This window comes from Hoplias malabaricus, chromosome Y (genome assembly GCF_029633855.1).
Source record: "Hoplias malabaricus isolate fHopMal1 chromosome Y, fHopMal1.hap1, whole genome shotgun sequence".
In the NCBI taxonomy this organism is placed as follows: domain Eukaryota; kingdom Metazoa; phylum Chordata; class Actinopteri; order Characiformes; family Erythrinidae; genus Hoplias; species Hoplias malabaricus.
In genome coordinates this window covers 55,869,351-55,883,512 of record NC_089820.1, presented here as the reverse complement: position 1 = coordinate 55,883,512, position 14,162 = coordinate 55,869,351, and the positions used below count along the sequence as shown (strand labels likewise).

The 14,162-nt window shown below is 44.1% G+C and overlaps 2 protein-coding genes across 3 annotated transcripts; both read left to right on the top strand.

Moving 5' to 3' along the window:
* The first annotated feature begins 16 nt into the window (after nucleotides 1-16).
* LOC136678039 (sorbitol dehydrogenase-like) lies at nucleotides 17-5,538 on the top strand. Of its 2 annotated transcripts, none has more exons than XM_066655812.1 (9): nucleotides 17-119; nucleotides 278-311; nucleotides 675-839; nucleotides 2,071-2,230; nucleotides 2,341-2,459; nucleotides 3,578-3,643; nucleotides 3,738-3,916; nucleotides 4,299-4,420; nucleotides 4,968-5,538. In XM_066655812.1, exons 1-9 carry the CDS (start codon nucleotides 66-68, stop codon nucleotides 5,131-5,133), a joined length of 1,065 nt encoding a protein of 354 aa, XP_066511909.1. In that variant the 5' UTR covers nucleotides 17-65; the 3' UTR covers nucleotides 5,134-5,538. The 2 variants fall into 2 exon arrangements, with proteins under 2 accessions (XP_066511909.1, XP_066511911.1); XM_066655814.1 differs by having other exon boundaries at nucleotides 91-159; nucleotides 4,968-5,535.
* A 2,072-nt stretch (nucleotides 5,539-7,610) lies between these two features.
* Nucleotides 7,611-14,162, top strand: LOC136678040 (sorbitol dehydrogenase-like). Its single transcript, XM_066655815.1, has 9 exons — nucleotides 7,611-7,917; nucleotides 8,606-8,639; nucleotides 8,784-8,948; nucleotides 10,389-10,548; nucleotides 10,830-10,948; nucleotides 12,285-12,350; nucleotides 12,539-12,717; nucleotides 13,479-13,600; nucleotides 13,917-14,162. The coding sequence occupies exons 1-9, from the start codon at nucleotides 7,864-7,866 to the stop codon at nucleotides 14,080-14,082; spliced, it is 1,065 nt and encodes a 354-aa protein (XP_066511912.1). The 5' UTR covers nucleotides 7,611-7,863; the 3' UTR covers nucleotides 14,083-14,162.

Genomic DNA, 14,162 nt, shown 5'->3' with positions numbered 1-14,162 from the left:
ATTGTTTCCGTGTTTATCGCTTTAGAGCAGTGTTCATTCTCAGCTCAATAAAACAGCAAGGAGATATGGACACAGACAACCTCTCCGTGGTGTTACACGCTAAAGGAGACCTGAGGCTGGTGAGCTGTTTGAATTCGTCTTCATTAAAGCAGAGAGGAGGTGTGAATAAAGTTTGAGTCAGTAGTTCTGGGAGAAAGCTCACAATCTGCCTCCAGTTTGACAAACACTGATAGTTTCTTGGTTTTACAGTCTGATACTTTTATTCGTGTTGTTGCAGGAACAACGTCCTATTCCAGAGCCAGGAGATAACGGTATGGAATATCATATGCATTAGCCGATGTTGTATCCTGTGTGGGTCTCTTTCCTTCCTGAAGCTGCACGTTCATTCAGACAGTGCGGTGACCTTTGCCCTCGCCTGAGTGTTGTGTAATGCTCCCTCAGTGTAACAGTGAACTTTACATATCCCTCTCGAAACTAGAACAACGCCCAAGATTGATTTTTAATCATTTGCATCTAAGGTTTTTTATGTAAACACACAGACAATGTGAAAGTATATGTATTTGTATCCACACTTTTCATTAATTTGTTCTCACATTTTAAATGAAGATGAGTACGACTTGTTGAATTGTTCCCTCAAAATAGATTTGGTCCCTCTGTGTTGTTTATTTCTGTAGAGGTGTTACTGCTGATGCATTCTGTGGGAATCTGTGGCTCTGATGTGCACTACTGGCAGCATGGACGGATCGGTGATTTTGTCTTGAAGAAGCCCATGATTCTGGGACATGAAGCTGCTGGCCGTGTGGTCAAAGTGGGCTCCAGGGTGACCCATCTCAAACCAGGCTAGTGATCCATTAGTGTGCTGGGGAACACAGCAAGAAGTATATAATTGTATGCAAGTTAAAGGCATCTTAAACATAGACAACATATCTGATATTTTCATTAGACCGAGCTTATGTCTAGTTAAGGTTTATAATTCTGTGTAGTCCAAGACTAGGTTTAGTTACTATCTGGGGAAGCTATGCAAACCTTCATATTGTGCTAAAGTTTAGGATAATTTTACTTAATTCAGCTATGTTTGTATACAAGTGCAGTAAAATAATTTAAATTGATAAGAGCATTTAACTAATTTTATTAGTGACCATCTCAAGCTCATAACTGCCATGAGTCATCATTTAATAATTTACACCAGTGCCATGTATTAAGAAAATCTTAAATATTTTCTCTACATTTTAGATTTTTCACTCACCAGTTAAAATTTTTTGCAAAGAAAATCGAACTGCGTGGTTCTACTAAACACAGCTCCAGGGACCTGGAGGTTGTGAGTTCAAGTCCCGCTCCGGGTGACTGTCTGTGAGGAGTGTAGTGTGTTCTCTCTGTGTCTGCGTGGGTTTCCTCCGGGTGACTGTCTGTGAGGAGTGTGGTGTGTTCTCTCTCTGTCTGCGTGGGTTTCCTCTGGGTGACTGTCTGTGAGGAGTGTGGTGTGTTCTCTCTGTGTCTGCGTGGGTTTCCTCCGGGTGACTGTCTGTGAGGAGTGTGGTGTGTTCTCACTGTGTCTGCATGGGTTTCCTCTGGGTGACTGTCTGTGAGGAGTGTGGTGTGTTCTCTCTGTGTCTGCGTGGGTTTCCTCCGGGTGACTGTCTGTGAGGAGTGTGGTGTCTTCTCACTGTGTCTGCATGGGTTTCCACTGGGTGACTGTCTGTGAGGAGTGTGGTGTGTTCTCTCTGTGTTTGTGTGGGTTTCCTCCGGGTGACTGTCTGTGAGGAGTGTGGTGTGTTCTCACTGTGTCTGCGTGGGTTTCCTCCGGGTGCTCTGCTTTCTTCCCACAGTACAAAAACACACGTTGGTAGGTGGATTGGCGATTCAAAAGTGTCCGTAGGTGTGTGTGTTGCCCTGTGAAAAACTGGCGCCCCCTCTAGTGTGTATTGTTGCCTTGCGCCCAGTGATTTCGGACCCACTGTGACCCTGAACTGGATGAGGGTTACAGAAAATGAATGAATGGTTCTACTAATCTTCAACATATAACAAATGGTTTTGTTTCTCATTTAATTGTGGCTATATGTTCCTCCACAGGGGACAGAGTGGCTATTGAACCTGGAGTGCCCCGTGAAATGGATGAGTTCTTTAAAAGTGGCCACTACAACCTGTCTCCCACCATATTTTTCTGTGCCACCCCTCCGGACAATGGAAACCTTTCTAGATACTACACACACAATGCCAACTTCTGCTACAAGTGAGTTTTCTAGCACATCACGCTTATACCACTTTTAGAATGTGTATAACAAATATATGGGTTGACATATACTACTATTCTTTATGCAGTCATCATTATTTCTGTTGCAGACTCCCTGATGGTGTGACGTACGAGGAAGGAGCGCTCATAGAGCCTCTGTCTGTGGGGATTCATGCCTGCAAGAGAGCCGGAGTCACACTGGGCAGCTCAGTGCTCATCTGTGGAGCAGGTCAGTGCCTTAGGATGACCCTGAAGTTTACCAAATGTTAACAGTGGAGTGAAATAAGTTGACTCAATTTATACTTTTTAGCAGGGCAGAGGGAGCATCTTGATGAACAAATCTTTCATCACACTGACCAAACTTATTTGGAAAAAGAAAATTTCATACTTAATAGTCTTAGTATCCATGAGCCAATAGACGCTCGTTCATTTATTCATTATCTGCAACCCTTATCCAATTCAGGGTCGCGGTGGGTCCAGAGCCTACCTGGAATCATTGGACGCAAGGCGGGAATACACCTGGAGGGGGCTGTACACACTCAGACATTCACTCACACACTCACACCTACGGACACTTTTGAGTCTCCAATCCACCTACCAACGTGTGTTTTTGGACTGTGGGAGGAAACCGGAGCACCCGGAGGAAACCCACGCAGACACAGGGAGAACACACCGAACTCCTCACAGACAGTCACCCGGAGGAAACCCACGCAGACACAGGGAGAACACACCACACTCCTCACAGACAGTCACCCGGAAGAAACCCACGCAGACACAGAGAGAACACACCACACTCTTCACAGACAGTCACCCGGAGGAAACCCACGCAGACACAGGGAGAACGCACCACACTCCTCACAGACAGTCACCCGGAGGAAACCCACGCAGACACAGAGAGAACACACCACACTCCTCACAGACAGTCACCCGGAGGAAACTCACGCAGACACAGGGAGAACACACCACACTCCTCACAGACAGGTCACCCAGAGCGGGAATTGAACCCTGGAGCTGTGTGACTGCGACACTACCTGCTGCACCACCGTGCTGCCCCGCCAATAGACATGCTTGTTCCAAAACATTGGCTATTGAATGGCTGTCTAAATGACAATCTACTGGCATTAGTGTGTTTTTAAAACATTACAGTCTGTTACATTTTGTTCCTACGCCAACTTGCAGCAACACCTTAAACACTTGCTTAAAACACACCCACCATTGTTTTGTGTAAAGAAGCTACTGAGGCAAAAATGTTCAGGAATTAGTATCAAAATCAAACACTCGGTGCTAATTTTCTCTGCATTTAGCCACATTTGGTATCAACATGTCCTTTACAATGTCTCCTGACAGGGCCGATTGGTCTGGTCAGTCTGCTGGTAGCTAAAGCCATGGGGGCATCTCAAGTGGTCATAAGTGGTAAGTTACATGTTCATGTGGTGCCTAATTATACTGTAAGTTGTTGCAAGGTCAAACCTCAGCCACTTGACGTTGTGAATGTTTATGAATTCAGATCTTTCTGCGGATCGATTGTCCAAGGCTAAAGAGTTAGGAGCTGATTTTGTGCTCGCTGTGAAGAGAGAGGATGTCCCACAGGAACTGGCCAGACGTGTGGAGGGCATGCTGGGAGGAATGCCTCACATCAGCATTGAGTGCACCGGAGCAGAGAGCAGCATTCAGACAGCCATCTATGTGAGTGCTGGATGTGTGGACTCAAGTCGCCACTTTTTCCTGTGATACATATTTCAGGGTGCTCTCCTGGAGGACTGTAGAACCGCACAGTTTAGGGTTTTTTCTTTAACACTCCAAGAGAAACAATTATAAACCCTTTGAGTTGAATGGGGAGCATTAGTGCTGTTGTCAGACTTGGTTCTGGAGTTCTGCTTGTGCTGTGCTGTTGAGTGAGCTGTTTTTTGGGGGATGATATAGAAGTAGTATATGATACAGAAGTAGTGCCCAAACAGTCGTTTCTTTGTGCTTTAGGAGCAGGTTTGAGTGAAAGGAAACTACTAAAGCTTGTACTGAGGAGGGTGTTAATAAAATCATTGTGCGTGTGTGTTTTGTCTGTCCTTAGGCTACTCACTCTGGGGGAGTTGTGGTGTTGGTGGGGCTTGGTGCTGAGATGACCACCGTCCCTCTCGTCAATGCAGCGGTCAGAGAGGTGGACATCAGGGGAGTGTTCCGCTACTGCAACACGTAAGTTGTAGGGACAACTATAATACATTGAATACAGTGAAAAATCCACATGATTGTGGACTGAAATGTATTGGTAGCACAGCTAATGATAAATGAAATATAATTCTAGGAATGAAATTTGCACTTTATCATTGTACTGCACTGTTTGACATTTGCATTTAACCCACCCTTGACAGTGAACACACACAATGTCAGTCTAGTACAATGTCCTTTAGGCTATAGCTGCCCCTAATGGAATCAGCAGTGGTGCAACTTCACTGTTGAGAAAGGAGCCTGGAAAAAGACACATTGTGGGGCTAGTCAAAACAGCAACTCGTGTTGACTAAGGAACACCAACCAATACATTTAGCACTCAGTTGTTAGGTGATGTAAGGTTGTGGGTGTGCATTTTATTTATTGGTTGTGGTTTAAGCGTAGTGTCTGTTCCATTATGTTTTAACTCAGACATTCTTTATTGGAAATATCTGCGCTGACTTCTGAAGTGTTTATTTATGGAGTAATGTAGAGTATCACTGAATAGTGTGTTTACATTGTGCTTTGTGTTCAGATGGCCTATGGCTATTGCAATGCTGGCATCAAAGAGGATCAATGTGAAGCCTTTGGTCACACACCGATTTCCTCTGGAGCAGGCCGTTCAGGCGTTTGAAACAACAAGGCAGGGGCTCGGGGTTAAAGTCATGCTTAAATGTGACAGAAATGACCAGAACCCATGACCTGGAAGTCTTCACAGATGTCAACACTGACCACAATAATCCACCTGAGCAAAGGCATTCAAATAAGACTTGTATTTTCTAACATTTTTCCTTGTGAAGCTTCTGCAAATCACAGTCCTAAGTGTGGTTAATCATTAGAGATGACAAGTAAACACTGGACGGTACAAACCCGGCTGTTTTACTCGCTTCTTGAAATCTTCAGTGAATTGTTTACAGCATGAGTTCTGGAGGGCCAAGGTCCAGCTTTTCCTGCACAGACACACACCTATGACACTGGGTTTGTGGAGGGAAATAAACAAACTCTTCAGTGACACGTCAGACCTGTGAAAACCCTTAAAATGCAAAATAAAGCAGTGCTTTCTTGTTTATATCAAATTGTGCACGGCAGTTGAGTTATTTTCATTTATGGCTTTTATTTAAGTCCTCTATACCTTTATTCTATGTGTGTATTTCAGGGCCCCTGAAGCTTGTGGGTACTGTTCCTACTAGTTTCGCTGCTCTGATGGACACTGACCCTTTATCATACAGGGGTATGCAAAAAAATGTGGACTCCCTCTCATCAAATGATGTTTGATTAATTTTCTAAGTGAAAATAAATGAACCAAACAGGAATATATACTTTCTGGTTCATTTATTTGACCCTTAATTTATTCATTTCCTGTAACAACTTCATCCTGTTAAGGGTTGCATTGTGCCCGGAGCTTATAAGGAATCATTGGGTGCAAGGCAGAAACACTGTGTATGGAAGCAAATCAGACTTTGAAATATTACCACCTTTGAATTTGTAGCACTGATTATTGTTTTGCACTGAAATTATGCATCGGAATATAATTGCTCTTGAATAGAACTCATGAATTTTTAAGAACAAATTTTCACTGTTATTATTCAAGGTTAATAAGTTCAGATAAAAAAAATAAGCAATATATTTCGTTATATATAAATTGCACAAATTCGGTAGACGAAATTCAGACACCAAAATACGAGTTACTAAAAATTCAGAGTCACATCCGGGTCACCAAGGATGAGCAATCGATTCATTTGGATTTTCTCTTTCACCTTAAATGCTGCAGTAGTGGCATTCTGTCGCCGCTAGATGGCGACATACGAACACAACTTCCACACCGTGGATAAACTACACGTTTAGCTTCCTTCCGCGGATATTATCTCTTTATTTTCAAAGTGTCTCAAAAATCTGAAAGGCTCACTAAAGACACAATATAACAGACTATTAATATCCTGAAGATGATGTTGTGTAATGGCCCTGTGAACAGAGCAGGTGATGTGACAGAATGTGGAAACATGAACTGTGGGGATACATTCATGTGAAAATTAGAACACCCCATGAAAGCCTTTGTCTTTTTAAACATATTTAAACATGTTTGACTTTCATTTGAACAGCACTAAGAAATGGAGCTTATACAAATAAAACTGAAGACATTGCTTATAAACACATGTTGTACAATGTAATTGTCTTTGGCAGAGAGGATTTGGCAAATTTTTCATGGGTGCAACCCACACACTCAGCTCTACTGCTCATCCCACAAATGCATGTTCCTTACAAATGTGGCACCATTGAAAAGGGAAATTAACAGGCTTTTCAACGGTGTAAAATTTATTGCCAAGAAGCACTGTTACAACAAATAAATAATCTTCAAACACACATTTCTATATAAATATTTATAATATTAGAAATAACCAGACATTGCTAATATACACACACCGACATTCAGTGTTTAAACTCTGAATTAAACTCTGCACTTTGGGATATTATATTTGTACTACACCTTCTGTAAAATCAGTTTCAGGTTCTTGATAATCTGACAATTAATAAATAAAAATGCACCACAGTTCATGTTTCCACATTTCTGTCACATCACATGCTCTGTTCACAGGGCCATTACACAACATTTCCACAGTAAAATTTCTTCATCTTCAGGATATTAATAGTCTGTTATATTGTGTCTTTAGTGAGCCTTTCAGATTTTTGAGACACTTTGAAAATAAAGAGATAATATCCGCGGAAGGAAGCTAAACGTGTAGTTTATCCACGGTGTGGAAGTTGTGTTCGTGTGTCGCCATCTAGCGGCGACAGAATGCAACTACCGCACCATTTAAGGTGAAAGAGAAAATCCAAATGAATCGATTGCTCATCCTTGGTGACCCGGATGTCACTCTGAATATTTTTAACTCGTATTTTGGTCTCTGAATGTCGTCTACCGAATTTGAGCAACTTATATATAACGAAATATATTGTTTGAACTTTTTTTTAGCTTGATTTTTTTTAAATCTGAATTTATTAACCTTGAATAATAACAGTGAAAACGTGTTCTTGAAAATTCAAGAGTTCTATTCAAGTTCAGTTATATTCAGATGCATAATTTCAGTGAAAAAAAAATCAGTCCTACAAATTCAAAGGTGGTAATATTTCAAAGTCTGATGAGACAGATTTGTTTCCATACTCTGGACAGTGTTGCCACTAATTCACAAGCTGCGGTGTGTATTGAAGCCCACCAGGGGGCGACAATATACTACATGTTGCCATTGTATGGATATTCAATATTGACTGGTCCTGGTGTTACTGTGATGAAATGCGCTTTGCGCCGAATTGACAACATAAAAAAAATACCTGTCTTGATCAAATATCCGCCCACTATTTTCTGTTTGATCAGTGCAAGTTTAATGCAGCTTTAAATCCCATTTTAACTAAACACTGCCTACGTGTAAGCAAAAATGGACTCTGACAACCTCGCTGCGGTTCTGCACTCAAAAGGCGACCTGAGGCTGGTAGGACTCAGACTTTGTTTTAAGGCGCACCGAGCAAGCAGTATACATGTATAAACTCCACAGAAAAGCACTGACTACTCTGGAGCAGCTGCACATGAGCATAAACTCACCCTGCCCAATGCCATGCGTGGGCTAGTGGAGTGTAAAGCCCACCTCAGCGTTGGGCAGTGAAGCAGTGCAGTGTTCTGTATCCAGAGCACTTGGGATGACTTGGAGCAGTGGAGTGGAGTGATCCAGTGTTTATGTGACTGAAGGGACTCAAACTATCAAAGCACTGCTCCAGTATCTCTTGTAAAGTCTTCTCAGAGAGGTAGAAACGGTTAATGAAGCAGATTAGAGGGTTTAGAACAGGAAACCTTGGGCCAGCAGGTGTCTAGAAACATCGGGCCATAACTTGAATGTTCAATTTTTTCAAGACGCCTGTATACCCAGGGTTACTGAAATCAAACCTTTTTTTTTTTTGCTGCAGAAGCAGGTCCTTCTCCTCTGGGTATTTTTACACATGGCTGTTTTCCTGGATTTGATTGCATCCAGCCACATGACTATAGTGAGAAGTACTGATAGTGAATGATTAATTCTGGATCACAGACACCACTCTAGCTCATCCCAAAGTGTACTGTAGCTTACAATTACCATATGGCTCTGTTAGACATTAAATGGCTTAATGTTGTTATTCGTGCTGTTGCAGGAACAGCGCCCCATTCCAGAGCCTGCACCAGATGGTATGAACCATCATTACGTTCCTCAGCAGGTTTCCTCTTTTTCGGAATCTCCACATTTCTTCTGACTGTTCCCATCTGAGTGTTTGATGTGATGTTATTTGTGCGGTGCTGTCATTAATAGTTTTGTGTTGTTTATTTCTGTAGAGGTGTTGGTGCGGATGCACTCTGTGGGAATCTGTGGCTCTGACGTTCACTACTGGTTGAACGGGGGGATTGGGGACACCGTCGTGAAGAAGCCGATGGTTTTGGGACATGAATCCGCTGGCTGTGTGGTCAAAGTGGGCTCCGGGGTGACCCACCTTAAACCAGGTTTGTGACCTCTCAGCCTCCCAGGAGAATCAAAGCCATATTTGAACCATGTTGTTTACATTGTTGCTGTTGGAACAAAGATTTGGATCTCTGTTTTTATAGGTTAAGGGGATAATTCCAGCTACCACTGGTATTTTAACAAAATTTCATTAAGAATTAATGAACAAAATAGTCTTTTATTGTTTGGAGAGCTGACGTTTTGTTCTGACAGTGGTTATAGTTTCTTGGATAAAAGGTTTTACAACTAGGGTCTTCTGTATATTCATTCATTGTCTGTAACCGCTTACCCAGTTCAGGGTCGCAGTGGGTCCAGAGCCTACCTGGAATCATTGGGCGCAAGGCGGGAATACACCCTGGAGGGGGTGCCAGTCCTTCACAGGGCAACAGAGATATATACACACACACACACAGATTCACTCACACACTCACACCTACGAACACTTTTGAGTCGCCAATCCACCTACCAACGCGTGTTTTTGGACTGTGGGAGGAAACCGGAGCCACCCGGAAGAAACCCACGCAGACACAGGGAGAACACACCACACTCCTCACAGACAGTCACCCAGAGGAAACCTACGCGGACACAGGAAGAACACACCACACTCCTCACAGACAGTCACCCGGAAGAAACCCACGCAGACACAGGGAGAACACACCACACTCCTCACAGACAGTCACCCAGAGGAAACCTACGCGGACACAGGAAGAACACACCACACTCCTCACAGACAGTCACCCGGAGGAAACCCACACAGACACAGGGAGAACACACCACACTCCTCACAGACAGTCACACGGAGGAAACCCACGCAGACACAGAGAGAACACACCACACTTCTCACAAACAGTCACCTGGAGGAAACCCACGCAGACACAGAGAGAACACACCACACTCCTCACAGACAGTCACACGGAGGAAACCCACGCAGACACAGAGAGAACACACCACACTTCTCACAAACAGTCACCTGGAGGAAACCCACGCAGACACAGAGAGAACATACCACACTCCTCACAGACAGTCACCCGGAGGAAACCCACGCAGACACAGGGAGAACACACCACACTCCTCACACCCGGAGCGGGACTCGAACCCACAACCTCCAGGAGCTGTGTGACTGTGACACTAGCTGCTGCGCCACCGTGCCTCTTTAGTATTTAGTAATTAATTAAAGAATTGTACAATTTTCACTGAAATTATACATTTTAATTAGCATAATCTCCTTTTACCCTTATTCCAGCGTAACAAATATTATGTCCCTGTTCCCTGGGAGAACTCATGTAAGGTACTCAACTGGACCTTAAAGCTTTTGGGATATGTTTAAGGGTCTATTTTCTTTGTTCATACCTTGGCAATCATTAAATGTAGCTCTTTTTTTGTGACTGTACAGATCAGGTGTTAATTTTCTCCAGTTTGAAATTGTTCTTTGTCACTCACAGGAGACAGAGTGGCTGTTGAACCTGGAGTACCGCAAGTAATGGACGATTTTGTCAAATCTGGCCGTTACAACCTGTCCCCCAACCTGTTCATCTGTGGAAAGGCACCTAATGATGGGTCCATTTGCAGATACTACACACACAAAGCCAGCTTCTGCTACAGGTCAGTTTTCGAGCAGTACTTGCCCAGTGTCCTATTACACAGTGGGAGACATATATCCGACTACGTCTCCCACAATGTAACACAAGATGTGAGTTAGGTCTTATCTGAGACATAGTGTATGATGCAGTACTCAAGTGTAAATACTTGAGGACACAAAGTAAATGGATATAATCACCATAAATAATGTTAAATATATAAAATATTAAAATTAATCCTAAAAATAGACAGCCCATGTCTGACTTCACTGATCTTCATGCAGCCCTCATTTATGTTCATCACAGGCTTCCTGATAATGTGAGTTTTGAAGAAGGAGCACTCATTGAGCCACTGTCTGTGGGGATTCATGCCTGCAGGAGAGCAGGGGTCACGGTGGGCAACTCAGTGCTTATCTGCGGAGCAGGTTGGTGCCTCATGATGACTTCTTCCACACTATGTCTAAAGGTTTCTAGACACCCTTTAAAATGACTGAATTCAGCTACTGTTGGTGCACCCACGTATAAAGCAGGAAATAAATTAGGATTCTTTGGAGCAGCCGTACAAAATGGGGTTTGTGTGCTTAAGGTTCATAAAGCATGGGCTGTGGAGCAGTGAAACTGTATTCTCCACAATGTTGGAGTTTCATCCAATTCATTTTGGATGAGTTGTTTTTTTGTGAAGGGCAGCACCGTGGTGCAGCAGGTAGGTGTTGCAGTCACACAGCTCCAGGGACCTGGAGGTTGTGGGTTCAAGTCCTGCTCCGGATGACTGTCTGTGAGGAGTGTCGTGTGTTCTCCCTGTGTCTGCGTGGGTTTCCTCCGGGTGACTGTCTGTGAGGAGTGTGGTGTGTTCTCCCTGTGTCTGCATGGGTTTCCTCCGGGTGACTATCTGTGAGGAGTGTGGTGTGTTCTCCCTGTGTCTGCGTGGGTTTCCTCCGGGTGACTGTCTGTGAGGAGTGTGGTGTGTTTTCCCTGTGTCTGCGTGGGTTTCCTCCGGGTGACTATCTGTGAGGAGTGTGGTGTGTTCTACCTGTGTCTGCATGGGTTTCCTCTGGGTGACTGTCAGTGAGGAGTTTGTGTGTTCTCCCTGTGTCTGCGTGGGGTTCCTCCGGGTGACTGTCTGTGAGGAGTGTGGTGTGTTCTCCCTGTGTCTGCGTGGGTTTCCTCCGGGTGACTGTCTGTGAGGAGTGTGGTGTGTTTTCCCTGTGTCTGCGTGGGTTTCCTCCGGGTGACTATCTGTGAGGAGTGTGGTGTGTTCTACCTGTGTCTGCATGGGTTTCCTCTGGGTGACTGTCAGTGAGGAGTTTGTGTGTTCTCCCTGTGTCTGCGTGGGGTTCCTCCGGGTGCTCTGGTTTCTTCCCACAGTCCAAAAACACACGTTGGTAGGTGAATTGGCGACTCAAAAAAAAGTGTCAGTAGGTGTGAGTGAATGTGTGAGTGTGTGTGTGTTGCCCTGTGAAGGATTGGCGCCCCCTCCAGGGTGTATTCCCGCCTTGCGCCCAATGATTCCAGGTAGGCTCTGGACCCACCGCGACCCTGAACTGGATAAAGGTTACTGATAATGAATGAATGAATGTTTTTTTGTGATCATGAACTAATCATTCAACATCAGCATCTGACCTCGCTTCACACTGCTGAATGTAATTTATACAGGTAAATAGCAGGGGTCCAACAGCTAGTGAAAAGTGTTCTTAAAAGAGAAGAGTTTATACTGTACCCTGCAAAGATTAAACCCAAATTAGGACTGTTTGTTCCTGACAGGGTCCATTGGACTGCTCACTCTGCTGGTAGCTAAAGCCATGGGGGCATCCCAAGTGATCATAAGTGGTAAGTCACACGCTTACGTGGTGGTTATTTGCTGGTATGATTGTATCAGAAACAGAGGTGTTGCCGAAGTGTCTATTGGAAACATATATCTTGTAGATGCAAAGCCAGAGATAGTAGCTCATCTGTAGCTGCACAGTTTGTGCTAGTTTCCCTCGAACACGTGCAACACACACTAACACAGTCTTCAGATCTTTCTGCAGATCGACTGACCAAAGCGAAGGAGTTAGGAGCAGATTGTCTGCTCGCTGTGAAGAGAGAAGATGTTCCAGAGGAATTGGCCAGACGTGTGGAGGGCATGCTGGGAGGAATGCCTCACATCAGCATTGAGTGCACCGGAGCAGAGAGCAGCATTCAGACAGCCATCTACGTGAGTGCTGGCTCTCTACGATCACACAAATAAGTCATGATCTGCGGATTTTCAGTACACATGTCAAACAGAGCCATGATATTTTAGAGAATGTGTTATTTCACTGACCCATCACTGGATCAGAACACCTACCTTGTATCTACACTCATTGTCCATTTTATCAGCTCCACTGACCAAACAGGTGCACTTAGTAATTCTACAATTGCAGACTGTAGTCCAGCTGTTGCCCTGCATACTTTATTAGCACCCTTTCACCATGTTCTTCAAGGTCCAGGTATGGTTTGGGTGGTGCATCATTCTCAGCGCTGCAGTGACACTGACATGGTGGTGGTGTGTTTGTGTGTTTTGTGCTGGTGTAGAGTGGATCAGACACAGCAGTGCTGCTGGAGTTTTAAACCCACTGTGTCAACCACTGAACTGAGAATTGTGCACCAATGAAAAACATCCAGCCGACTAGAGGACGACCGACACAGAGCTACTGTCTCTGACTTTACATCTACAAGGTGGACCAACGAGGGAGGAGTGTCTCAGAGAGTGGACAGAGAGTGGAGAGTGGAACTGCAGAGTAACAGGTGGGGTGCAGTCTGTAATTGTAGAATTACAAAGTGCTCCTGTTTGGTCAGTGGAGCTGATAAAATGGACAATGAATGTAGATACAAGTAGGGGATCCAGTGATCGTTCAGTGTATATTTAACAAGATTCAGAAAGGGACTGACAGATTTGCTGCACACTGAATGTGTGTGTGTGTGTGTGTGTGTCAGGCCACTCTCTCTGGGGGGGTTGTGGTGTTGGTGGGGCTTGGTGCTAAGATGACTACAGTGCCTCTTCTCAACGCAGTGGTCAGAGAAGTGGACATCAGAGGAGTATCTCGTTACTGTAACACGTAAGTCTACGCTACACACCACTGTCCTCTGCCCACATACGTTTTACAGAAGTATATCACGTATTTAAAGGAATGCTAGCTTGCCTACAATGAATGAAGTCAAATATATAGATTACATTTATAACAATAGCAGCATTTTCTGTGGAAGCTGTAGTGAAGCAGTCATTCATTTTCTCCAGTGATTCTCTTTCACATGATGAAACAGACGTTATACTGACAGCTGGTGGTCAGGATGTATCAAACATTGAATAGTAAACATATTTGAGACCTATTTGGGCACTGAATACTGAATATTCCCTTTATTCTTTGTATTCAGCTGGCCGTTGGCTATTTCTATGGTGGCGTCTAAGCAGGTGAACGTAAAGCCTCTGGTCACTCATATTTATCCACTGGAGGAAGCCATGCAGGCGTTTGAGACAACAAGGCAGGGTCACGGGGTCAAAGTCATGATCAAATGTGACAAAAGTGACCAGAACCCATGACTGACAGCCAGCTATCAATGTGCAACTGTGAATGTGATGAACAGACTAATAACATTTGTAATTGCCACTGTTGCACTTAA

Bases quoted from the DNA above. Each gene is read 5' to 3' on its own strand.
- LOC136678039 (XM_066655812.1), top strand. From the start codon at position 66: ATGGACACAGACAACCTCTCCGTGGTGTTACACGCTAAAGGAGACCTG. The intron at 2,460-3,577 runs GTCAGTGCCTTA...GTCTCCTGACAG, and splicing joins AGTGCTCATCTGTGGAGCAG to GGCCGATTGGTCTGGTCAGT. The intron at 3,644-3,737 runs GTAAGTTACATG...TTATGAATTCAG, and splicing joins ATCTCAAGTGGTCATAAGTG to ATCTTTCTGCGGATCGATTG.
- LOC136678040 (XM_066655815.1), top strand. From the start codon at position 7,864: ATGGACTCTGACAACCTCGCTGCGGTTCTGCACTCAAAAGGCGACCTG. The intron at 10,549-10,829 runs GTCAGTTTTCGA...TGTTCATCACAG, and splicing joins AAAGCCAGCTTCTGCTACAG to GCTTCCTGATAATGTGAGTT. The intron at 12,351-12,538 runs GTAAGTCACACG...CACAGTCTTCAG, and splicing joins ATCCCAAGTGATCATAAGTG to ATCTTTCTGCAGATCGACTG.